Source organism: Ischnura elegans, chromosome 5 (genome assembly GCF_921293095.1).
Source record: "Ischnura elegans chromosome 5, ioIscEleg1.1, whole genome shotgun sequence".
In the NCBI taxonomy this organism is placed as follows: Eukaryota; Metazoa; Arthropoda; class Insecta; order Odonata; family Coenagrionidae; genus Ischnura; species Ischnura elegans.
The window spans coordinates 88,186,858-88,214,370 of NC_060250.1; the positions used below are offsets into that span (position 1 = coordinate 88,186,858).

General features: G+C 40.5%; 1 protein-coding gene across 2 annotated transcripts in view; it reads right to left on the minus strand.

Moving 5' to 3' along the window:
* Window positions 1-27,513, minus strand: part of LOC124159218 (proline-rich protein 36-like) — an 864,854-nt gene that overhangs the window by 302,281 nt on the left and 535,060 nt on the right. Inside the window, exon 1 of one of the 2 annotated variants that reach the window (XM_046534868.1) lies at window positions 1,505-1,645. The exons of the other annotated variant lie outside the window; for it this stretch is intronic. Coding sequence (XP_046390824.1) covers window positions 1,505-1,559 — 55 coding nt within the window. The 5' untranslated portion in view covers window positions 1,560-1,645. Of the gene's footprint in view, window positions 1-1,504; window positions 1,646-27,513 lie in introns of those variants that run through there. 2 annotated transcript variants of the gene reach the window in all.

Below are 27,513 nucleotides of genomic sequence, written 5' to 3' on the forward strand. Positions count from 1 at the left end.
GAGACCTATCCGCTATTTGAGGATGATAGCCAACTGTTTCATGAGGTGGTATTCGATGGTGAAAATGCATGCATTTAAGACCTTCTTAGTAAAATATAATTTAACTCCCTATATTTTCAGAAGGTGATTTATTTGATCATGGTCCATTCAAAAGTTGGCAAAATCAACAAAAGCTATAAATTTGGATGTAAATTAGTTATTCTGTAGCAAAAAACAGCAATGTTCACGCGCTGTCTTCATCACAAAAATGCGGATTTCTTGTCAAACAACCAACATAAATCAACCACCTTTTCCGTTAATACCCAATTCAGCCGAGCAGCGCTCGAGCTGTACAGATAAAATTACTTTCAGTACAAGAGATTTCGACTTATCTTGAGATACCACCCAAGATGATTATTGGATCACCAAGAGATACAGATCAAGAGGAAAAGATAACGCAGAGAAAATTATTTAAGGAGTAGTGGCAACAGAACCGTTGCTCCAATGAGGAAGAACGTAAGTTGAATAAAACATGATTTTGTGGATAATGGCGCTCCCAATTTATTGGAGCAGAGAAAAATCGATTAGTGGAGAGACAAGTGGAGATCAATCATCGAGAAGAGAGCTGAAACAGGAGGGAAAGGTTAAAAACGGCAACTAATTTTCGATGAGTTCGCGGAACAAGTCCAAAATTTGGAACGGATAAAACAGGTAGTCCGGCAGTTCCATGAGTTTTCTCCACTTGAAAGGGTCTACCAATATTAATTACCACGGTCTTCTGCTATTTGCCACTGCATGGAGCTTGCTAATATATTCAACGACAGTCATTTGTGTGAACCACCCTCGATCCTTAAGTAAATATGGTACGGAGGTCTTAGAATTTATTCGAACTTAGAAGGAAGCACGCTGTTAAGTAACAACATATATTTAAAGTATCAGCTCACTGCCTCTTAAAACTATCAAAATCGCTTCTTTAGTCATAGGGGTCTGCTGAAAGCTATGGAACCTACCATACGAAAATTTAGTAAATGAGCAAACAATGAAATAGGAGAAAAGGTAAGATGTTATAAGTTCATTCCCTACTGCTTAAAAGGTTTCATCTTTTCCCTAATAGGAACTTCATCACAATACAATAAATTACGGCATAAGATGACAATAAATGTGGACTTCCAGAGTAACAAACGAGAAAAAGCGGGAAATAATTTCACTGCAATAAAACCACGCAACTAAGGTGACATAAAATAAACGTGTCTAGAAATTAAAAATATTAATTTAACTCGAAATTTCGTAAATTAACGGGAAGTTGAAAATTTTACCCATCAAAATCTGCGTAAAACGCACTCCGTAATTTTTATTTAAATTCACATTTCTTTTAGTTGCTATCATATTCCATTTGTTGAGACCCTTAAATTAGATTTAGATATAACTCAGTCACCCGACCCAAATTTCCCAACTACAAAAGCGTCCGCAGAGTCAATTTCAGATGCGTCATCCATGAGGAAACACAAAAAGAGAAGAAACTCACCGGAATAGCACCAAGCGGGCCAAACGACGGGGCTGACAGTGTCCAGCTCCCTCATTTTTGATGGACCGGGAGGGTGAACCCCTCCTCTGTGGATGGCCGGAGAAATCAGGGCTGACGTGGAAGTTAAACCCTCGGAGTATGCGCGCTCCTGACGAGCTGCCGTGGGCGCTACGGGCGATAGGGAACTGTCTGGCGGGAGGGAAGGCTGTTGGCGCCCGGGAAGATCCGTTCGGGGTCCTTACGAAGGGGAAGGCGGCCGGGCAGACCTTGTAGGATGTCCCAAGATACGCGGGCGCCGGCCGGTTAAGAGACGGATGGCCGTTCAGTCGGGCAGGTCGCGAGCGGAAACTCAGGGATCACCACTTTCCGAGGATTTTCGGTAAAATTAGACTTTCGGAAGGGATCCGTGAACAGGAGTCTTCAATCTTACGGAGGATTCACACGCAGGGGTGACATAGATATGGTTAATCTACCCCTTTCTTGACGTCTTCGAGAGCTTGAATTTTACCAAACACAAAGAGGTGTCACAGGAATAAGGCTGAGTCACAAAGCGGCCACGCCTAGGTTCAGAGAGGCGAGGAACAGTCACAACAAGATAAGGCCGAGATCAAGTACCTTATCAATCCGTCGCCGACTTCAAACAAAGCTGACACCAAAAACTGCCCGTGTTTACCCCAACGATATCGAAAGGGGAAAACCTTGCGAAAATGTTTGGATTCGAGGTGGCACCGATAAAATAGAGCGATATCACCACCTTCAAGAAGAGAGCAAAAGGTCCCGGTTTTTTTTCTTCTCGGCTAAAACTGTCACTCGTACAACCTTCGGAAGAAATGGAGACGTGTCAAGCTTTGCTCCGTCGCCGCAAAGAATGGCTCGCTTACGTGCGTTGATGACTCGCTGGGCGGGGCAAATAGCGACGAAACCTCGAGGGGCAAAGTGGAGGTAAAAGATTGAGTGGAGGAGTGAGGCGCCTTATTTGTTCTAAAGGAAAAGAGACACACACTTGTTGCGTGGGCGATTGCCGGGGCAGGATTAATAGCGACCACCTGTCACGCCACGACGGGGTCACAGTTCATCGCCGCGAGACGGCTACGAAGGGGAGGAGAAATGACAGTTCCGATGGTGCGGTGCGTCACCGGAGGGCGACCTCATCGACTTCGACTCCCACACCACCACGGCACCACTCCCGCACGCCAACAGCAGAAGAGAGGGACGACACAAGAACGGCGCGCGGCGCGGAGAGCCTCGACGCGCTGGAGACATCGACGCCTGACAATGGACCGCTGACCGCGGGAGACGGTCTTTGAAGATGATGGGTGTCAGAAGCGCGCGTCCTTTGGAGGCGAATAAGGAAAGAAAGCAATCAAACTAATGAAATAAACCTCAATAACGCACTGAAATCTTTATATTCGGTCCGTCCGAAAGATAAAATACACACGAAACTGTCAGTGACCATGCGAACAAACTTAAGTCAACCACTTTCAGCACATCGAATTATTTCAACACATCACGTGCTATCATCAATGCGCCTCTAATTTCCTTATTTCTCAGAAATAAAATGCCGACAAAAATAGTACAAACAATGGAAGAAATGGGACGAAAGATCTATTTTTTCTTATCTCTCTTTCACGAAGAAAAATGTCTAATAGGAAGTTCGTACACTACTAGTTTACTATCTCTTCCCCGTCGTTTAGACTACAATCTTCCATCAGTTGGTCTAGGAGGAAAATCACAGTAATGACAGCACGAGAACACCACTCGTCCCGCGATACTCCGTCCGCTCAGGCTAGTGGGGGGTCCTTGTCACTGAATCACACAACAACACTCGAAACACTTAGTAGTGGTGGTCTCCTCCCACGTGGCACAGTAGCCTGTAACACTTCCGTGCCCGACACGGGGACCGAACGAAAAAAAAGAACCACGCCGCGAGAACAAAAACAACAACAATACCACGGCGCGTGACGTTCGTGAAGCCTCCGCGGACGTCGAATGCTTGTTCTTGCTGGCGGCCGCCGGCACAGACTGAGGCGCTAGTGGGAGCGCGAAGCCGTCCCCGGTGAGATCCTCCCCTACCTTCCGCAGTCAAAGCCACCTCCTCCGAGAACCTCTTCGTCCGCTCTCCCCTCCCGCGCTTATCCATCCCCCCTCCACCCACTGCCCTTCCCCTGCGAGTCCTCCGGCTACCTCTCTCTACCCCTCCCTCCCGGCCACCTGCGTAACCCCGCGGCGCAAAACCTTCCCCTCCCCCGCCCTTTGCCCCCCTCACGTGCTTCCTCACCCCCTCAACTACCCCTCTCGTTCCCGCCCCCGCGCTACCCGCCCTAATGTACCACCACTACCACCCGTGAGGAGGAAAGCACCCTCATCCTTTCCGGTCCTCATCACTGCCCTTTTCCCTTGTTGAAGCCGTTTGGTTATACACCGCCACATGACTGACTACCATCCGCGCTCTGGTATTAGATCCTACCTCACCGCATGCCATCAACTTCTGTCCTTGCTATCAAGTCGTTGATAGTCGCAGATCTTCCGGAATTTTTACAGCAGATTTATTTATTGCAATGAATTGCGCTAGCAGCGCGGTGCATTTCGTAGACAACTAATCCTCCACCAATTTCTGCATTAAAAAATTATGCTGACTCGTGGCGTTCTGGATTCGCCGGATCTTCCGAATATTGTCAGAGGTTGACGACAGTTTTCGCCGTGATTCTACCAGGTGTCTGCACTTCCACGTCGAAGTGCAGACACCAGACAAAATCCCGGCGATATTGACGTCAACCTCTAAAAACCAACGCGGCGGAAACGCGTAAGGTGGTGAGACCCCGTAATCGGAAAACTTTTCTTTGAGAGTGAAATATATATTTCCATCAAAAATACAATTATGGGGAAAAATACTTTGCTCTACGACATAAGGAGTAGTCTCGGTAAGTTAATTTATATCCTCCATTATTATGAAGCGCAATAATGGGTGAGAATATGGAGAGAAATGAGTATGGTGAGGAGTTGGGATGAAAATCGCCGATTGAATCTACCATTGCACTAATCCGAGTTCGGGGAAGTAATGACATCTGGCCGGATTCAGTCACTGCAGTAAATTTGAGTACGAGGTAGGTAAGCGAACACAGTTAAATCGAAATCATGTCGTTATTCATGATTGGCCCCCATAAAAAAATGCGAATGGATGATGACGAAAGATTTTTTTTCGGAAAAATTTATTACCGTCACTGCAAAACGCCCACAAGAAATTCACCAAAAAGAACATAAATCCAAAGAAATCAACAAAAGTGCTTCAGTTGCATTTTTCTTTGAATAATTCCATAATTCCTTTAAAGCAGAGAAATATACGCATAGATAGCATAATTGTGTCTTAAATATAATACGCACTAACAGATAAATTAATAATAAAAACACACTTGCTTTTAGATAAACAACCGCCAAAACTAAGATTTCGTAGCATCGAAAAAATTTCACGAGTAAATAAAATAATTTCATCGAGAATGAAGACATGTTACCAATGCTTGCCTTAAGCGAAATAAATGAACCATATTTTTACTCAAGATCAAAAGACAAAGAGGATTTTAAAAATTCAGGACTGGCATAGCTGTATGCATTTTAAAGTTGGAGGCATTTTAACTTATGGGCCTAAGGGACGAGTCCACTCGCGGAAAATGATCGAGAGAAGACCTAATGATACAGCTGCCTTGTATCCACTATCTACCCAGGGAAAGAAGGCAATCATTCGTAGGGGTCACTGAAGTGTGGAGCACATAAGGCATTTAGCCGGTGGGACTTCCCACCAACATTTTGAAAATCTTTTCCCATGATATTGGCGACCATTCCCCACCCTAACGACCATTGACCAAGCCCAGGGTTTTTCCAACTAGCCTTCACCCCTTCCTGACTTCCCTCCCAAAGACACAAAGCCAAAGGAGTCCTTTTATGCCTTTTTCCCGTTAACTCTTTCCCATGACCCCTGCTCCTTAAGCAAACGATTCCAAGGCTACCTCATGAGGAAAGCTAGGTATCACGTGTTCACTTCCCCGTTAGTAAAAGCGTATGTAATTGCCTTTTCTCGCAGCCATCAACTCTTTCTAGGCTAGATAACGTAAGAATGCTAGAAAAAGCTGTAAAGATGACTTTTCAAATTGTACACATCGAAATATAAGTCCAAATCTTCAACTATAATGCGATGAATCATATACTTCTTAACAGTTTCAAGCAATAAAAACACAAGGTGACTTAAAATAACCCATAAAATTTTTATGTGAGAAAAAATTGAAATTATCTAAAGCCTTTTATTAAAAAATACTGACATGCGAGAAAAATGAATGGAATTCTCAGGTGAGTACATTAATCTTCTTTTTTATGAATTCTATTAAAAAATGCAATTAAATGGGATAGAAAACAATTTATTTTGGGACAAATAGACTCGACCATACTTAGGTCTCTTTCAGAGAGTGAAATAATATGTAAGGCACTTAAAATACACCAACAGGTCATACCAAGGAGAAAATAAATTGAAATACGGGTCACACTAATTCATGTTGGGTAATTTTTTTATCAAATTCTGAATTGATAGTTCGAGGTCAAACTCGAGGCAAGCCAAGTTTTCTCAATCGGCATTTCACCGCGCATCTCAAAAATTGGAGGAAATAATTAAATGATGAAGATAATCCATGGATCTGTACCTATTCCCGATTCCGCGTGCATATCATCTACATCTTCAAAATACCCCGCAAGCCGCCTAAAAGGCGTGTGGCAGGGGGTGTTAGGACACCAGCCGTTTACAGCCCAAAAAAAAAAAAAATTAAGTGCTCTAACGAGGTTAGGACTAGCGTTTATTAAAGTCCTTTATGGTTCGGGGGAAAAATGAATTCCCATATCTATCCGTTCGGCAAAACATCTCTCTTAATTTATCGCTTCTATCGGACCTGGAAATATAATGTGGCTCTAATATTATGTTCTCTGTGTCGCTCTTAAAGATATCCATTCTCAATTGTTCAAACAATCTAAGCCTAGCGTGCAGCCTCCGAGTCTCCAATATAGAGGGGTACGGAAGGAAAACAAGGTTGGTAACCGCTGAATTATAATCTTGAACTATCGATGCAAACGTATCAACCTAATATCGACCGCATAGACCCTGATGACGACGGATACTAGGTCAATGCCAAGTACATTATCGCGTCAAAGAATCTACATTTACGTATTGCCCTGCATGCCACCTACAGAGGTGTTTGGCAGGGGGTGAACCATCAACAACATGCGCCTAAGGATTAAAATTTACTTCAACGAACATGCGTTGAACATTGCACAACATGTACGATATATGTAACACATACTCTACTATATCCTATTTATGAAAGCATTCTTACTATGAAGCTAGGGCATGCAATACATGCTACTAGAAATACTAGCATAATTCAGAAACATGCATTAAAAAATACATAAGTTAGTAAGCTACACTATCAGTCAACTAATCTATACCTAAGTCCTAACACTGCCATTATAGTCTCTTATCGATCGCAGAGAAAACGACCAACTAAATCTAACGCTTGACGTTCTAGACCAAATGCTTGACACGATTATTTTTTTAATACGATTTAAGGAGAGGATTGTGACCTAAGATCAAAAGTGGGCACATCTCAATCACGAGAGGGTGGCGATAAAAATTGATTAAAAAAATATTAACGGCAGAGTTGTTCCCAGCTCAATGACCATCGCTGAGAACTGTATCAGTAGTATTGAGGACGATAACACTTGGTGGGATTTTCTAATACAAATATATGATATATTTGGGGCGTGCAGGAAAAATAATATGAAAGACCTTTTTCAGTGAGTCTTCCAATGAGCGTATTTTTGTAATAAATATTTGAGTAAAAATTTGCTCGTCAATTTAATTGAAAAACTGGCATCACTTATTTTCTTTCCATTATCAGCCATTTACTATTGTGTGCTCGCCGTCATACCTAAAGGAACTGATGGATCGCTTTTTGGGCACAAAAATCAACCAAATGTGTAACCCTAATATCGAATCAATCGTAAAATTATTACCGATGGAGTAGCTAATAAAGAATCGGGCTACGTTAAGTTCATGGAATAGAGTAGGGCCATGGCATTTGTAACTCCTCTGGGCGCTGATGTGTTAAAGGTTAAACGCAAGCGACACCTACGTGGGAGCGCATGGATGCGACTTCAATGGTTGCGTTTTATGTGCGCCGGTAGGCAAGGTAAAAAAATACAGCAAGAAACGGGCACAACGAAGATGTGGGAGTTGATCACGCAAAAGGTTGAGGTTAAGCTCTCAGGTGAAGAAATGTTTCCTCGTGGAAATCGTTCGCTTATTCAGAAAAAAGAGGTGATAAATTAAAATTTACGGCAAAAGTAATTTAAGGACAGAAGTTAAGAGCATCACTATCATTATGATGGAGTAGCTAATAATAATCGTAAAATGGGTTTTGTTAAAAGAATATTAGGAAAGTGCGACGACAAAGTGAGAGAAATTAGCTACTTTTCCCTCGTTAGACCACATTTGGAATACGCTGCAAGTGTTTGGGACCCTCATGAAAAAGGCTTAATAACAGAGTTAGAACGCGTGCAAAGGAGAGCTGCCAGGTATGTGAAAGGTCGTTACGATAGTCTTGTTAGTGTAACTGACCTCTTACATAAACTCGGATGGGAATCTCTGTCGGACCGTAGATTGAAAAATAGACTAAACCTTTTAGATAAATTCAAGAGCAGTGTCTTTTCTGACGAGGTTAACCATATCTTGCGGACGCCAACGTACTACGGAAGATCAGATCATATAAATAAAGTAAGAGAGATAGATTGCAGAACAGACAGATTCCGAATGTCATTTTTTCCACGATCAATAAGAGATTATAACGGCAGCAATAGAACGCGTAAATAGATTGCATGACTTGTAGTGTAGCCTACTAACCTATGTAAAACTTACTGCATGTTTCTGAATTTCTATTCTATATTCTATTGCTAACAGCATATAGTAGTATAGTTTGTTATTATACGGGACGTTTCTTGGACGGTGTGGTGTGCATGTGGGATTCCAAATGCATGCTGCATGCTGGTGATTGATCACCCCCTGCCAAACACCCTAGAGGTGGCTCGCAGGGTAATTTGTAGATGTAGATGTAGATGTATGGGAATAAAAATTTTCTAATTCCACATAAAATGGGGAGAGGTAATTTTTTTCTCAGAAATGGTGACGTCACGTTTCCGCATGATAACGTCTGAATCTTCGGAATTTGGTGAAGGCAATGTCAACAAAGTCATAGAATAAATAAAAAATATCAAATACTCTCGTTACCTACCAATCTTTCATGAGAAAAATATCGAAGAGCACTGCCAAAAAGGTTAGCAGAGAATATGTCATTAAAACTGTGAGAAGTAGATGATCGAAGCCTTCACAGGCGGAGACCCAATCACCTTTACTGGGCATCACAGGATAGAGAGATGTAAACAAAAAAATATCAATGGAGTGTCTTCCATAGGAAAAATACCACGTTAACTATAATGTAAGATAAAGCAGAATCATTAAAAAGAAAATGGAATAGCCGGTGAGCCTCCGAATAATGAACACGAACGCTTTATCTTTTTTCAAATACAACTCTTCCTCTTTATAGTGCGAGTGCAGACTGCTCCGTCACTATTAAAGGTAAACTCTACCACTATATCAGAATAAAAACTTCATTCAAACTAATAAGCAATCAGTAGGTACTTATATTTGTTAGTATGCGTGACGTTTTGGACCGTGTGGTGTGCATGTGGGAGTCCAATTGCATGCTGCATGCTGGTGATTGATCACCCCCTGCCAAACACCATAGAGGTGGCTCAGAGGGTATTATGTAGATGTAAATACAAAGGGAATAATACCTCACTATACGGTAATAGTAGCATATTTATTACGAAACTCAATGGATCACAATTTCACATACAATGGGTCGCAAGATCATATTGCTCAAAGAAAATTTGTTCAATCATTAAATCACCTGGCCATCACAAACATTGAACACCTTTAACTATATCCATACATTATAATATTTGAAAATCGGCCTTTGCGTAAAATGTTCAGCTAAAGCTTCCTTTACATACTCGACGGCCCACACAAGGGGGAGATTGGAGCACACCTTCCATGGAAGGAGGTGAGAACGCGAAAAAAGCCAGCATTCTCATAGGCACTTACCGAAGGCATCCGAAGGATTGGTTTTTTCGATGGTGTGAATGTGGAAAAGTATTGCCTTCTCATTCAATGCCATTGTTTTAAGAAGCAATTTCGGCGAAATGCGTCTAAAATTACGTTTCGCGACGTGACGATGCCAACAATCGTTCGTTTTCGAGCTGCTACTCGAGAAAGCGGACTAAATTACCCCTGAGGCCTCGAGAGTGGGGGTAACCGCAAGGGCGTGGGTTATCATGGGGACGGCTCCCGGATAGCGCGTTGAAATCACCAACCTTTGGGAACTCGGCGAGAATCGCTCCGTGGCGTATGTGTTTGTATGTGCACGTGCTTTGCAGTCGGATGGGAGGTGTATGTGTAAATTACACCCACCAATCCCACCGGGGCTTCGGGAATCGAATGGGTGGGTGTCAGAGGAGGGGAGGGGAGGCGAGCGACCGCGGCCGAACGTGAGGTGACGTCTTCTGTCTCGTCGTGGTTTACGCGAGAGAGGCCTTCATTCGTTTTCAGACGCAGGGATGGGAAATACCTGTGATTCAGTGACGTAGCTAGAAGGAGAGGGAGGTGGTCCAATCTCGACCCCACCTCAGAGTAAATTCCTATGCCAGTAATAATAAATATAATACATTTTCGTTTTATTTATTGGATTATGTCCACACTACCGAAAGAAGCACATATTGGCCTTTAAAATCGGAGTATTCAACAAATTCAACAATAATGTGCATGTAGAATATCTTAGTATAGCTTCATTCCTGGTGGGAGGGATAAAGTGATCTGCGAGGCTTTATTACACACCTTCACATCTAATTCATTGTTTCAAATAGCATCCGCACCGAACAGAGGAGAAAATATTCTTGATTTATTAGCGACAAATATACCACATCAGGTAATAAACGTTGGCACTGTCGAAGGAATAAGTGACCATAGGGTAGTAACTGCAAAGTTTTCTCTAAATACCGCTGTAAACTTTAAAAAAGAGCGTAAAGTTTTCATTTTTAAAAGAGCTAATTTTGATGGGTTTAAGAGTCATATGAAAAATGCTTTCCCCGAGTTTCAAGAATCAGTATTAAAGTTAAATGTAGAGAATACTTGGAAAGCTTTTCTTTCGCTCGTAACTTCGGGAATAAATAGCTACATCCCTAGTAAAATAGTAAAAGAAGGCAGCGAACCGAGATGGTACGACGCGGAAGTGAGAAAATCATTGAGGCGACAGAGAGCGTGTCATGCTAAAATGAAAAAAGTCAGCACGGATTTATCCGCTAATGAACGCGAGCTAATAATTAAAAAATATAGGATGACTAAAGCCGCCACGAAGGAAGCGTTCAGGAATGCGTTCACGAATTTTAAAAGAAAAACACTAGTAGAGCAGTTACAGGATAACCCAAAAGCATTTTGGTCATATGTTAGGGAAGTTCAAGGTAAACGATCTACCGTATGTTCGCTGAGAAACGACAATGGAGATGTGTTGACAAGCAGTTACGATAAAGCCAATTTATTAAATTCCTACTTTAAGAGCGTGTTCACGGAGCCTTCCGAAAACTCACCCGGGACCGATGACAATCCCTGTCTACATAAGATGCCAGCTATTGACATTAGTACGCTCGGAATAGAAAATATATTGAAATCGCTTAGTCCAAATAAATCACCTGGTCCAGACGAAATCCCTTCTCGTGTATATAAAGAACTAGCCTCAGAACTTGCCCCCTACTTGCAGTTAATATTCAGTAAATCCATCAAGCAACACGAAGTACCTAATGACTGGAAAATCGCTAATGTAACGCCTATATTTAAAAGTGGAGACAAGGAACAGCCATCTAATTACAGGCCGATATCTTTAACGTCCATCTCTTGCAAAGTCATTGAAAACATCGTAGTCAGCTCGGTAATGAAACACCTAGACGCGCAAAACTTATTAATGGGAAATCAACATGGATTCAGGAAAAGCAGATCGTGCGAAACTCAGTTAGCGCTTTTCGCCCACGATATTTTAGTCTCCGGGGAAGACAACATTCCAGTAGACGCGATTTTTCTTGATTTCAAAAAGGCATTTGATAAAGTACCCCACGGAAAGTTAATATTAAAACTGAAATCTCATGGTCTAGACGAAGATGTCATTTCCTGGATTAGAGAATTTTTGAGCGACCGCGTCCAAAGAGTAGTATTAGACGGTGCAGTCTCCAATGAGGTTAGAGTGACTTCTGGCGTTCCTCAGGGTAGTGTCATTGGCCCACTCCTATTCCTTCTTTATATAAACGACATTGGCGAAGTAGTGCAGAGTAAGTTACGATTATTTGCAGACGACGCTGTAGTTTACAGAGAAATTCGTTCCAGCAAAGATATAGATGAACTAACGAATGACCTTGCTGCTATCCAAGCTTGGTGCGATGCTTGGCAGTTAGAATTAAATTTGGAAAAATGCGTCGTAATGAATTTCTGGAAGAAGAATAACTCCCTACAGCGTAACTATGTCATTCGGGGCGCGCAGTTAAAGGCAGTTGAATCTGTGAAATATCTAGGGGTTAGACTCAATAATGATCTATCGTGGAATAAACATATTCGAGAAATAACCGGTCAAGCTAATCGTAAAATGGGTTTTGTCAAAAGAATATTAGGAAAGTGCGACGACAAAGTGAGAGAAATTAGCTACTTTTCCCTCGTTAGACCACATTTGGAATACGCTGCCAGTGTTTGGGACCCTCATGAAAAAGGCTTAATAACAGAGTTAGAACGCGTGCAAAGAAGAGCTGCCAGGTATGTGAAAGGTCGTTACGATAGTCTTGTTAGTGTAACTGACCTCTTAGATAAACTCGGATGGGAATCTCTGTCGGACCGTAGATTGAAAAATAGACTAAACCTTTTAGATAAATTCAAGAGCAGTGTCTTTTCTGACGAAGTTAACCATATCTTGCGGACGCCAACGTACTACGGAAGATCAGATCATATAAATAAAATAAGAGAGATAGATTGCAGAACAGACAGATTCCGAATGTCATTTTTTCCACGATCAATAAGAGATTATAACGGCAGCAATAGAACGCGTAAATAGATTGCATGACTTGTAGTGTAGCCTACTAACCTATGTAAAACTTACTGCATGTTTCTGAATTTCTATTCTATATTCTATTTCTAACAGCATATAGTAGTATAGTTTGTTATTATACGGGACGTTTCTTGGACGGTGTGGTGTGCATGTGGGAGTCCAAATGCATGCTGCATGCTGGTGATTGATCACCCCCTGCCAAACACCCTAGAGGTGGCTCGCAGGGTAATTTGTAGATGTAGATGTAGAACAATTCCCTGGATAATGGTAAGAAGTGCATGAAGAACAATGCCCTGGATAGGAACAATCAGGTCGGACCGTGGATTGAAAAGTAGACTAAACCTTTTAGATAAATTCAAGAGAAGTGTCTTTTCTAACGAAGTTAACCATATCTTACGGACGCCAACATATTACGGGAGATCAGATCATATAAATAAAATAAAAGAGATGTAGAACATACAGATCCAGAATGTCTTTTTTTCCACGATCAATAAGATATTATAACGTCAACGATTAAAAACTCATACTTAGATTAGATGACTTGTAGTGTAGCCTAATAACCTATGTAAAACTTACTGCATATTTCTTAATTTTATTATTATTTCTAACATCATATGGTAGTATAATTTTTTAGTATGCGTGACGTTTTTTGTACCGTGTGGTGTGTATGTGGGAGTCCGATTGCATGCTACTTGCTGGTAATTGATCACCCCCTGCCAAACCCCCTACAGGTGGCTCGCAGGGTATTATGTAGACGTAGATGAACCAGCTCAGGCGGGACTCGCTCCCGCGACCTCTTGTTTGGCAGGCGAGGGATTTGCCCTGCCGCCAATGAGGCCGGAAAAAATTATATTTAAAGCGACCCATGTGGCAACGTAGTAACAAAATATGAGGCCAACAATGAAACTCCTAGCTTACGATATTACTATGGGAAATGTTATACGCAATACTAAAATGCTGTACTCTTTTTTCACCAACAGCAAAAAATCCCAATTTTTCTATTTCAATCTCGATTTCAATAGGGAACAGAAGCCGATACGATAAGTAATAATAATGATGATAAGCTCTTCCTTATATTTACCTTTTACTTATACGTTTTATACTAATAATTACATTAGAACTGCTTTCAACAAGGTCCTAAAATATTTCATTTGACCTGAATTACTTCTATGCATCATAGAGAAAATTCTTTGTTCTCAAACAAAAATAGTTGATTATAGTTGAAATATTTTTAAAAAATTCAACTTATTAAAGAAGGACGGTGCTGAGAGCGGAAAACTGAGGCAACGCAACAGGTGTCTCAAGGGATATGAGGCATCTCAAGCCATTGGCGCCTGGTGGAATCCTTGCGAAACTTCTGTCAACTGGATACTGACCAAACTAAACAATTTAGAACACAAAAACGCTACTGCCATTCTCATCGACGACATTATTTTGAAACATTTTGAACATATCTTCTTGAATAGATAAAAACAAATTCTCTTTCAATCATCCTATATTTTTTCGTTGAATAACGTTGTTTCGCTCTTAAGAGTACCACTTCTTTGGAAAAGATCTCGTTGTATAGAATAAATTTCAAAATTTACGGTATCACTCTTTTGAAGTTGTCTTGGAACGGAAAATGGACTCAAGTGTCATGCAGAGTATATCTCAGAGCATAGGTCTTCACATAAAAAATTTAAAATTTAATGCAATTAAATGGTGCGGAGAATACATTTTTCGGCAAAACTAAATGCATTACGAGAACTTTTATACCATCGTTGCTAGGGAACTAAGAGAGCTGGTAAACATTTTCCGCTGCTTCGGTGACGCATATGGATAAAGAAGGGCTCCGGGATGAAATATTATATGCTGCAGTAAATCACATGAGAAGACGTTATTATTTATTACGCGATCCAAAGATGGTGTGACATTTATGTGGTCGTCACTGAGTTCGGATATGGTAAGAAATGGCATTATTTTTTTAAGAACCGAAATCATAACTGGCCCCGAAACCTGAGGGGTCGTAAAGAAAAGCAGCTGTAACGTCGCCTTTGAACTGCGCCGTAGAATTTTGCGAAAGGTTACCGAGGGAATCACCATTTACTTTTTAAGTTCATCAGCCTCGCGGCTCATTCATTCCTCGATAGTGAAAATCGTGAAGCGAAACATCCCGTTATGGTATGGTACTTCCATGAAATCATGAATTATTCCGACCTTTTCAATGCTTTATATAGATATTTATACAACAATTTTCAGGTCAGTATTAAAGTTTAAAAATTTTGAGAAAAAATAAGTTCAAAATTACTCATGGATGGAAGTGCGATGACTTATGGGTAGATCGAGCGTTAGGATTTAGATCTAAAGACCTCAAATACCGGATGAATCTTAGGATACCCTCTGCCAGTATCCTCGAACGGCTAGGTCGCTCAAGGAAAGGAAGAGAGCGCCCTACCATCAATGTGTAAATTTCACGCACGTATGGTTTAATCTTAGCGGAGTTCTACCCTCACCTACACATAAAAACCTTCGGGTCTAATTATGGGAAGACTATGGTGCCATGATATGGTAATGTGTTTGAAGGAGGCGACCGACAGACAGTAGTATTAGACGGTGCAGTCTCCAATGAGGTTAGAGTCACTTCTGGCGGCCCTCAGGGTAGTGTCATAGGCCCACTCCTATTCCTTCTTTATATAAACGACATTGGCGAAGTAGTACACAGTAAGTTACGATAATTTGCAGACGACGCTGTAGTTTACAGAGAAATCCGTTCCAGCAAAGATATAGATGAACTAACGAATGACCTTGCTGCTATCCAAGCGTGGTGCGATGCATGGCAGTTAGAATTAAATTTGAAAAAAATGCGTCGTAAAGAATTTCTGGAAGAAGAATACCTCCCTACAACGAAGCTATATAATTCGTGGTACCCAATTAGAGACTGTTGAATCCGTGAAATATCTAGGAGTGAGACTCAATAATGATCTATCGTGGAATAAACATATTCGAGAAATAACCGGTCAAGCTAATCGTAAAATGGGTTTTGTTGAAAGAATATTAGGAAAATGCGACGACAGAGTAAAAGAAATTAGCTACTTTTCCCTCGTTACACCACATTTGGAATACGCTGCCAGGTTTGGGACCCTCATGAAAAAGGCTTAATAACAGAGTTAAAACGCGTGCAAAGGAGATCTGCCAGGTATGTGAAAGGTCGTTACGATAGTCTTGTTAGTGTAACTGACCTCTTAGATAAACTCGGATGGGAATCTCTGTCGGACTGTAGATTGAAAAATAGACTAAACCTTTTAGATAAAGTCAAGAGCAGTGTCTTTTCTAACGAAGTTAGCCATATCTTACGGAAGCGAACATCATACGGAAGATCAGATCATATAAATAAAATAAAAGAGATAGGCTGTAGAAAATACAGATTCAGAATGTCTTTTTTTTCCACGATCAATAAGAGATTATAACGTCAACGATTAAAAACTCATAAATAGATTAGATGACTTGTAGTGTAGCCTACTAACCTATGTAAAACTTACTGCATGTTTCTTAATTTTATTATTATTTCTAACATCATATGGTAGTATAATTTTTTAGTATGCGTGACGTTTTTTGTACTGTGTGGTGTGCATGTGGGAGTCCAATTGAATGCTGCATGCTGGTGATTGATCAACCCCTGCCAAACACCCTAGAGGTGGCTCGCAGGGTATAATGTAGATGTAGATGTACCGTGCATACCGCCACAGGGGTGTGTGGTACGGGGTGATTCCACAGAAGGCATGCAGCAGTGCAGGACTCATTGTAGCCTTCTACCGTTCTACATAAGGCACCCAAATGCACAATCTGACGTGTTTCGGAAGGCGCAGTCAAAATTGCGTCTTGTAAAGCGAGGAATTGCTGGAACGCATGCGAGAATGCACGGATGTGAGATGGCCCCTATTCTAATTTCATTCGCGCTATTGCACGCTATGATGAGAATGCGGTTATAACCTGCGCGATTACGTGTCCCGTGTAAAACAACCTATAGCCATCCTAGGCTTAGAAAAACAACCCTGATGACTACATCCAAGAAAAGGGAGGCTCATATTCCACAAGGCTAACACCTCATAAAACAATGACGGACCTCTAACAAACTACAAATACGATGCGCTACCACAAAAAAGCACAGTGACGAGTGCTCACCAGAAATGTTCAGATATCCATGGAATTAAATCCCTCACTACATCCCCCCAGTCCATCTCTTTGAATCACTGCGTGGCTTGCCCTCGCTCTTCAATTTCGACTATTCCCCATTCACGCGGGTCATTCATCCCTGAAGGATTTTGCGCGGTGTTTGTCCCAAGTTTTACGGTCCGTGTCAACGCCCAGTGTAAACAAATTTACGAGCGCATGAGGTAGGCGGGCGGGTTCGAAATCGGGCCGCGGGTGTTAATGCCTTCCCCTTTAAAGAGTGAAGAGGAGGAGGGGACGGAGGTGGGACCACGAACGGGCGGCGACTGAGTCCATCCGGGCAAAGAGAAGTCACCAGGGCCGTAAATCTACCGTCAATAAGGCGATAACTTTTGCTCCACTTATGAACTGTGAGAGGAGAGACTTGAGGATTAAAACGTCCGCCCAGTAACACATCAAAGTGAATACCTTCTCACTGCGATCGCTCTGAATGTATGCCCATCGTTAAGGATTACTTACGCCCAATAACAATGGGAAATAAATGTCTTTTCAATGGATCGGTAGCAGGAGGACTCAACGTCAGCGCACTACGCAGACTATTACGGACCAATACTTCGTGTTTCATAAGTACGCAGCATTTGAAAAATGTTTCGGAGTATCCTTATGCTTTCTATGATGATGAACACTCCTAGTGAGAACACATTGGATCATTATGAGTTATAATTATCTCATCTGAGTTAATTAGATATAGATAAGTTGACTGGTGGTGTAGCTTAATAACTTATTTATTCATTTATGCATTTTTCTGAATTTTCCCAGTATTTGTAATAGCATGTTAGCTTGATAGGCAGATTGCCTTGTTAAGTAGGATATATCTTAGTACAATAGCTTATGTGTCAAATGTAGCGTACATGGATGTTCTTGGAAGTAAATTTTAATCGTCTGGTGCATATTTGTGATGATTTACCCCCTGCCAAACACTTCTCTAGGTGGCTTGCAGGTTAATACGTATGTAGGTGTAATTGATCATTGGCATACATGCCGATAGGTAATTTTAATCAATAAAATTCATTATGATGTTAATCAATTAATGATGTTAGTTAATCAATACAATCCATTAAGATGATTTGGTTAATAATTGCTAAAGGTTTTGCATAAACTGGTTGAGATTCAAAAGTTCCTTTAATAAAGTATCAATAATTGTAACAGCAACGGTTTGAAGGGAGGGTTGGTATCAATTCATATTCTACGATCTGCTTCCAAAAAAGAATGGGAAACATCTACATCTACATAATACCCTGCGAGCCACCTCTAGGGTGTTTGGCAGGGGGTGATAAATCACCAGCATGCAGCATGCATTTGGACTCCCACATGCACACCACACCGTCCAAGAAACGTCCCGTATAATAACAAACTATACTACTATATGCTGTTAGAAATAGAATATAGAATAGAAATTCAGAAACATGCTTTAAGTTTTACATAAGTTAGTAGGCTACACTACAAGTCATGCAATCTATTTACGAGGTCTATTGCTGCCGTTATAATCTCTTATTGATCGAGGAAAAAATGACATTCGGAATCTGTCTGTTCTGCAATTTATCTCTCTTATTTTATTTACATGATCTGATCTTCCGTAGTACGTTGGCGTCCGTGAGATATGGTTAAATTCGTCAGAAAAGACACTGCTTTTAAATTTATCTAATAGGTTTAGTCTATTTTTCAATCTACGGTCCGACAGAGATTCCCATCCGAGTTTATCTAAGAGGTCAGTTACACTAACAAGACTATCGTAACGACCTTTCACATACCTGGCAGCTCCTTTGCACGCGTTCTAACTCTGTTATTAAGCCTTTTTCATAAGGGTCCCAAACACTGGCAGCGTATTCCAAATGTGGTCTAACGAGGGAAAAGTAGCTAATTTCTCTCACTCTGTCGTCGCACTTTCCTAATATTCTTTTAACAAAACCCATTTTACCTTTTCAGTTTCACTTCAGTGTAACAGTTTCACTTCAGCCGATTAAAGACTGACAAATGATCGAAGTTCTTTGACGACTGAACTTCACTGACTGATGTAGGAAAACATTAAATGTAATGGATTGAAATAGCCATGCTAACAAAATCTATAGATTCGGCTTCAACTTTGTGAAAATTCATGTTGAATGAATGTGAACCCGCTTCTAAATTTTCACTAAGTTTACTTGCTGGTACGTCGCGTTGTACCAGCAAATAAATTCAGTGATAGTTAATAAAGTGTGTTTATATCCATTCAGCTATGCTAACGATTTCGCTCCACGGTTGCGTACCTTATCGAAACGATGGGTCCAAATGAATAACTTAGTGAACATTACTTACATTCTTTAAATGAGGATGATGAAAAACTACAGGATTCCCCAAAAAGCCAGGACTACCTTTCATTACTCTTCATCACGAGACTTCGTCTTCATGGCTTCAAGCTTACTTAAATGTCTCAATTTTCCCATGACCGATTCTTCCATGACGTGCAGTTTCCCAAAATCATGCCTCGCATTTAGCATGCCAATCCTCCTAACCCTTCAAGCTCCTCCTCTCCACCTTTCTCTTCTTATACGTTTTATCACGCTTCCTTTGCACATTCACACCCATTATTGGGGTCTTCCTAACAAGGAAGGTTAGTGTGACTGGTACGAACTCAGAAGTATGAGACGGTGACGACGCAGACGTCACCGTTTTGTCATCGGCGCTAATAGCCCAGGTCACAAGAAGCAAAGAACTAGTATGAACTGGCTAACAATTGAAAATAAATGCTATTCCAATCATTATTCCAGCTTAAACATGGCATAGGTGGTTTAGCAATGACGAACAATGCTTGTTTAGTGACAGATACAGCAATGATTGTTTAGTTTCTATATAAATTGAGGAAGGGAGAAATGTACAGATACTACTTGAAAATCGGATACATACTGAGAAGAAACGGTCACTTTAAAAGGAAAAACATAAGTCTGTATTCCTTAACTATCACATATGAGCTGTAAAAAAATGAGAGCAAAACTAACATGCTGGAATGATAAGCTATTTCTTCTAGTAATGAACGAAATTGTCATTCAAGCAATTTCACTACTTCTGCGTCGTTTAACATCTTTTTATTGATGAGTTGGAAAATTATTTGGTCAAGCTGGAAATGTAAGAGTTTATACAGAATCAAGGTCGAACAAAATAGATCATGCGCATCCTTCGCTTTGAGAAAACCGTAGCAAAATACCTAAAAAGTCTCCCGAAAATTGTGACCGTCCGGTATATCAATTTGATCCAGGAACCAACTCATTCTTAAAAGACAATCAAACATCCTCCATCCGTTATCGGACCTCATTTTAGGTCGGCAGAGATTTCCCCCGAGATGGCCTTTTTTTGGATAGTTGATTCCGCGGTCGCCCTTTTCCAAATCTCTATTTGAGAGCACTCGCGCAGAGTCCATTTCTCCGCATTCCACACACGATGGGGTATCTTCGATTCCCATCCTCTCTCATCCGATTCTCTCTTAAGGTCAGTAACTTAATAGTATTTGTGGCTAGAGCCAGGGCCGGATTAAGGCCGTTGTTGGTTTTTGGGTTTCATTAGTTTCCGCGGCGCCTAAGTGGTATGCAATACATCTCAGCGGCAATTCGTCTCCTCATGGACAAGTGGCTTATAAATATTCTCCGAATATTTTCCAATATTATTCGACGAGATAGTGAAATAAAAACTTCCATTAGAGAACCATCTTAATGACTACCATATTTCCTATTTTTGCAGGAATTACTGGGAGACAGTCGCCCCCTTAGTAGTTATCCGCCACAGGATAGAACAAAGGCTGATATTTGGAGTGACATTAACTAGAGATAAAAACTAAACTTTGTGGGTGAAAAATGATCAACAAGGTCAAGATTAAGTGCCGGTCGGAATGGAGGTATAATATATTTTTCCCACTTAAACTATAAGGACGATAGGTAGCGTCCTGGAAGGTGCCCTTCCTTGATCCCTTCCAAATATTTTAAATATTTTTTAATAGGTAGAAGAATTATTGAAATTTTTCCTCTATAAGTTTATTGTAATCGTATTATATTCGCTAACATAGGGCCAACTGCTCTATCGTGACTGCATTCAAAATAATAATGTAATACAAACTACTGTCTATCCTCCCCACATAAAAGAATACCAATATGGCAGTCATCTTACATCCGCCTCTCTCCTGATTCTGAAAAGTCCTCCCCACATGATACATCCATCCATCTATCTCACTCTCTTGCCCATTTTCTCTTTCCTCCGCTTGAGTCAACCACATAATGGTCCCCTTCCGCAGTTTTCCGATACGTAACCACCCTCTAACCTTTTCTTCGCCCCATACCCACCTTCCATCTCTCCCACCAAACCGCTTCATGTGACCGACAGGTGAAATTCTTCCCTCACTTTTTTTCTCCGTCCCATGAAGAAAGCGCGACCTCTAGGTTTTGTTCATCCAAAAGGGTGGGTAGGAGGTGTGCGTCGACAGTAGAATTCGATAGTGGTGGCGTCTCAATGTAATGATTGCAGGGTGCGGCGACGCGCTGGATTCAATGCCGATGGTATTTAAGGCACGAATTGGCTTCTGAATACTAAAAATTGAGTTACAATCGCTAAAGAGTGCAAAATAAATATCTAATAAAGAGTATGCATCCTAGAATATGATGACTGAATGATTAAAGTTTTGCATGAAGTCAACTTTTCCGGATGGATATCGTGGAATAGCACATTAAATGATACACAAATATATCGTAACGTCCACTTAATTTTAATTTCACAAAATCTAGTACACGAGTGTCGATTGGCTTGCAATTGAAACATAGGTAGTAGAGTTGGTGAAATTAAAATCAAGTGGACAGTGCGATATTTTTGTGTGCCATTCATATTTTGGGATACTCACGATATTATCTTTGACCATACACGGCAGCGGCGTTGACCAGTTACTGGTGTCAGCGGTACTGTGGCGCACATGCCCACTGGACGTACACCATGGGGCGTCTTTCAACGCAGCCGTTCTGGGTTTGCTTCCTAAGGAAGAAACCTTATCATGGATTAAATAATAAACGCTCGTTCAATTCGATGTCGATATGTTTTAGTAGGGAACTCAGCGGAGTCTGTTGTGACACTCAGGTCGCCACAAAATTCCTTTTTTTCAAATAACGAATGATAACAGTTGTGTTTCAATTGATAACTTTTACTTAAAGGGTATGGTAAAATACATAAATGCGCTCTTAATTTAATACTGAAAATAACAAGTAATTTTATACATACACCATGATTTGAAACCGGGCGCTGAATGAAAGCTGAAGCCGGCCTCGGTGGCGGCGGGGAAAAGTCCTCAAAACTGGAGGTCGCGGGTTCGAGTACCGACTGAGTAAGTTGCCCCTATCCAGGGCATGGTTGTTTGTGTACATTTAACTGTGAACGTGTTAATAACCCCGATGTAAAAGGCCTTAAAGAGTTGTTTGCGGTGGTATAGAAATAAATAAATAAATGTGAATTCTCCTTCCGAAAAATTCCTCTTGGCAACAAAGCAACCCACTACCCGAGGCGCAGCTAGGTTTCTGGGTTGTCCTCCGCATCGATTCATCTTCGTATTGGAAATTTCGCAGCCATTGCAAAAGGCGAATTCAGGTTTGAAGCGAGAGCTTGAGGTTGAAGAAGGAACACATCCAACCTGAAGACGCCTGCTGCAACGCCGGGGAAACTGTCGTCACAGAGATGTATCAACGCGGAGGACAACCCAAAAATCTAGCAACGCCTGATGCACCACTCCGCGGAAGCCTCCATCAACAGCCCACTAACTGATTACGAGTACAAAACTACGGCCCTGGAATGGTAGAAAAGATTGAGGAGTTTATGTTCACGCACAGTAGTTGTGGTACACATTACATGCACTGTGGTGCATAACCACATTGAGGTTATATATTGGAAGTCTCAAATTTGACCTGCATATCGGGGACATAATTTAAAATGGGAAAGGCCCTATAAAAAGGACAACGGTGCTTAGGAACTAATGGGGACTAAAGAAGGATTCTAAAGAAAGAAGAAAGAGGAGGGGACTAAAGGAAATATTCGGTTCTACTTCTTCTACAAGACCAAGAAGTACGACTTAGAGAATGTTTGTTTTAAGAAATATCATCGTCAAATTTCTATTGACGCAAAGAATAGGCTTATGGCACATCAGTGAAATTTCATTTTCACTCTAATTTCCGACCAATTCCAAGAATCGTAACGGGGAAAGTGCTTCCTGAACATGGAATATCAGTGAAGCCCAGAAGATATAAAATACTAGGTCGATCGACGACAAGAATTTTATCTTTTTCAAACAGGTTGAGCGGTTTATCCTTAAACAACATATTTTCCGCAAACGAATCATGAAGGTGCACTCCACTACGCAAAAATCATTATTATTTTTAATTAAAAGCCACCATCGAGCTTACCTCGCGTAGATCATCTTAACAACTGACAAGAGTAAAGTTATGGGGATTTCTCCAGCAGCAATTTCCATGACGACAGCCATGATTCTCCAGCCTAGGTGATTACAATCATTATTGCCACTTCCCACTTCACTGGTAATTGACATTGGGCTACCAAGCGACTCGATGGCATGCAAAATAAGTGAGATTTGTCTAGACAGAAGATGAATCATCCTTCAAATTGAAATTCTCCCGCCTGGCAATAAAGTTTCTATTTCCGTTTTTATATTACGTCTGCATTCACGGTAAACCATTGCACAAAGTTACATGGAGCCATGAATGTTCACAAGGAGTAAGAAACTTGGATATTTATTAAATAAATTGAGGCTGACAAAAATAATACTAACAAGCGATTCGTAGAATACCTCAAACTCTATTAAATCTATTCATAAATTTTCTATAGCTAATATCTGAAGCATTTGAGGTGAAACACAACGAGTACGGTGTATTTGTTTAGTTTCTTTTCCATCAAATGTCAGATTTAATTTTTTCCCATATTCATCCAGTCCACTTTCACATACCTCGAAATATTCATGACTCAAAACTTTCCAGCGTAAGCTCATAATCAGCATCAATAAATTCGCTAGGTCATTCAATAATGATTTCGGTTTAAAGATTTTATTTGATTACTACATCAGGTTTTCTGTCATCTGTTTTCTATTTCTTGCAAAAAATACTCGAGCAAACGCTGTCCTCAGCATAAAGAGGCAAATATTACTCATCTACGGTGTAACCCTAACACGTGGATTCATTTATGAGATGAAGCACTCACCCTCAAAATTTAACATGTAATCTAACGTTATTTTACATAAAATTGCCTAAAAACCCTTAAAAATTTCGAAATCTGGTAAAAGCAATCATATATCAACTAGATAATAGGATTTTTAGCCGAAAACACCATATTAATTTTTTCGAAACATATAAATTTAATGTAACTTAATAGTTCTAAACTATTTCCTTTTGTCTACTACATAATAGGAAATTTAGCCGATAAGACCTTTTTAATTTTTTCAACAAATATAAATTTAATGTAACTGTATGATTCTAAAAACACAATTACGAAGTAATATAGAAAGGAAAGCCCAAATCTTTAAAAGAACAATTTGTACAGTCGTTATACGGGAGAGTTTATTTTGTAATGTTCGCGTAAATAGCATTCACCTATCATGCACTGTAACTGGCACGATGTAGTGGAAGTTGTTAACGCTGATTAAATCAGACATTGCGCAACATTTCGCGGAAACATTGTGTAATTTCCAATTTAATCGGTGCGACACCCACTCAGTTTATTGGCGACCCCTAAAGGAAAACCTCTTTATGCAGAGGACACAGAAAATATTTCCGGGATTTTTCACACACGCCAGATGTCAGTCCATTCGCGGGACTCGAAATTATATCACGCGTTGTTCACCCGTGGGATAGGACGAGACGGACCGACGGTATGGGATTTCCCCTTCCATTGAAAACACCGGCGGGGGCTAGGTCTGAATGAAAGAGAGACCCCTTTACTACGATTCGAGGTGTGAGAAGTCAGATCGATCGGTTGGACCGCGTGGAGGAGGATAACACTACCCACACGACGGAGCCAATCTCTTTCGGGGAACAACCGCAGAGGTGCCTCTTCACTCCGAGTTATTTTCGAGGGTCCCCCTTTCATTGAGCCTCCGCCTCTTCACGCCAAGATCACGCCCAATTACGCGGCGAAAGAAAAGACGCACCATGTCCTTAAACTCTGTTTCGCTCTCTTTTCCACTAACTCGAATCTCCTCTTCGTGATCCCATTGATGTCCACGGCCCTCGCCACTTTGATAAAATAAAAAAAAGTCAACACCTCCTCGTGACGTTGTTCGCACCCAGTTAGTCTTTCGCTGATGGCCTCTGATTAAGCACGTACACACCCCTCGTACGTCCAGCTGAAAAAAGTATTACCGAGGTGAAGAAGCAGGCAACTTTTCGTACTGCCGGTCAAGGGTTTCAGCAAAAATATCGATGTCTTTCTTCAGCAGTGTTTGGAAAGGGCTTTGGTTTCAGCTAGGTTTCATACTCTTCCATGGAATAGTTCATCAAAGATTCGAAATTGGAATAAGATAACAATGGAGTGTGTAAATAACGCAATTTAGCATTTGCAGTCATACATTGAAAAACTGGTGGACAGGGAAAGAAACCTGGACCCAGATATTTATTATTTAAATTTTTTCTGTTATAATTATACATATACGTTGAAACCATGGTCACAGCAAATAAATTTGAAGTGTAGCAAATCTTTTCACCATAAAAAGACCCAGCGTTTTTATTTTCAACTATTGCGTTTATGTTCGTGTTTTTTAAAGTAAATAATATAGTGAGTGGTTAAACGATAACCATTTTTCAGAGACGACAATTATGGTAGACCAAATAATAATTATCTGCATGCAAATAATGAACAAGCTAACGATTCCGTTTGCGGTAGGTAATACCGCTTCATAAATTTATCGTAAAGAAAAAAACAAGTTAAATTCTGTACAACTATTCCACATAAAATCAATTTAAATAAATCAAAAGGGATTTAAAAATACAGAAAAATGAACAGTGAAATAAAAATGCACGACTTTTAACCTCGCCAAACCTCAGGGGCATTATTTGGTCTTAACGTTACATAAGCACACTTGTATTTAAAATTTGCGTTTCGGAACATCATTCCAAAGTTTCAGAGTTGAAACAGCAAGTAACCATCAGGGAAAAAACTAGGAGTAATATATTGAATTAAGTAATATAATTGGGCCGAGTAGTCATTTCAAACGGCCAAAATATTCTCTTTGAATGGAGCCTCACTCCCTATTAAGTCAGATTTAAGTTATTATATCGGCGTTAAGCTATTCAGAAATCAGATGGAAAAACAAAAGCTTTGGATTAATGTAGTGTAGCAAGTGTTCTCCTCTTCAAATCAATTAGGATGGACGAGACATCACAGATAAAGACATTCGGATGGTCGAAAAGAATTTGACTGCGAAGCCATAGCCGATATTTTCGTCCTTCACATTAAAAAGTTCATGCCTTCATAAAAAAATCAACGATAAGAAACTTAAATGTGGATCGAATAACCCTCTTCACAAAGATCATGGTTCAACGTATTGACGATGGCAATCTGATATTAGTCTGCTTCGGGAACACAATGTTTACATGGCTATAAAGTTCAACTAACGCTCGTGCAAGCACCACATCATCATCAAAAACAATGCCTTATTTCTCACGAACACCTTAATAAACTTTAACAGTTGGCAATTTGAACGAATGGCCCAGAAAGGTATTTAAAATGCAGAGAAGGTACGATTCTGAGCCGAGATTGAAAGTTTCTAGAAAGGAGGCAGGGAGTCAAGAATGGCCACGTCTTAGTGCAATAGTGAAGTCATCATTCATAACGAGCATCCCTCCAGACATTAAGCAGCCCATAAATCGTATCCTGATGGTTGTGCAAAATAGTTTCAACCGAGGGCCACTGCCCATCAACGTTTTTTTTTAACTTTATCGCGGGCATTTCCATTTAGTTCCGAGTTTAACGAGAGCAAGAACACACTTAAAATTGTAGCGCCTTATTTTTCTTTTACCACTGAATTAATGCTGTCTAATTTACTACTTTCCTGTATTGTATAACTGCCCCTATGCATCTTAGCGATACATTGCGGCAGTAATACACTACTCAGATATGCCTGAACAATCAAAACAGAGCTTTTATGAAAAAAAAGGAATAGTGTTGCCTATTTATTCTCATTGAACCCCCTTAGAAATATATCAGTAACCCCCTTACTCTCTTCCATAGCTTAGAAATCACGAAAACAACGGAACGAAATGACTAGTATTATTTTTCATATTGCTTAAAGTGATATTTCTTCCGTAGACATAAAGAAATAACAAGTTTAAATAATTGCAACAACGAAAGAGCATACGAATAAATGAGAATTTAGATTAAAATCACGACTAAGGAATGGAATTACCATGAAGCTGTCATTAAAATGTATACTGCTATTTTAGTCATACGGGAAGGGACCAGTAAGAGAAGCAATTTGCTCCGATGGGAACTGTTGGACTGGTAAGAGATGGAGGTACTTTTATTTTAAAGATCCGGCACCAATATGCTCGTCAATAATCCAGCCTTTCA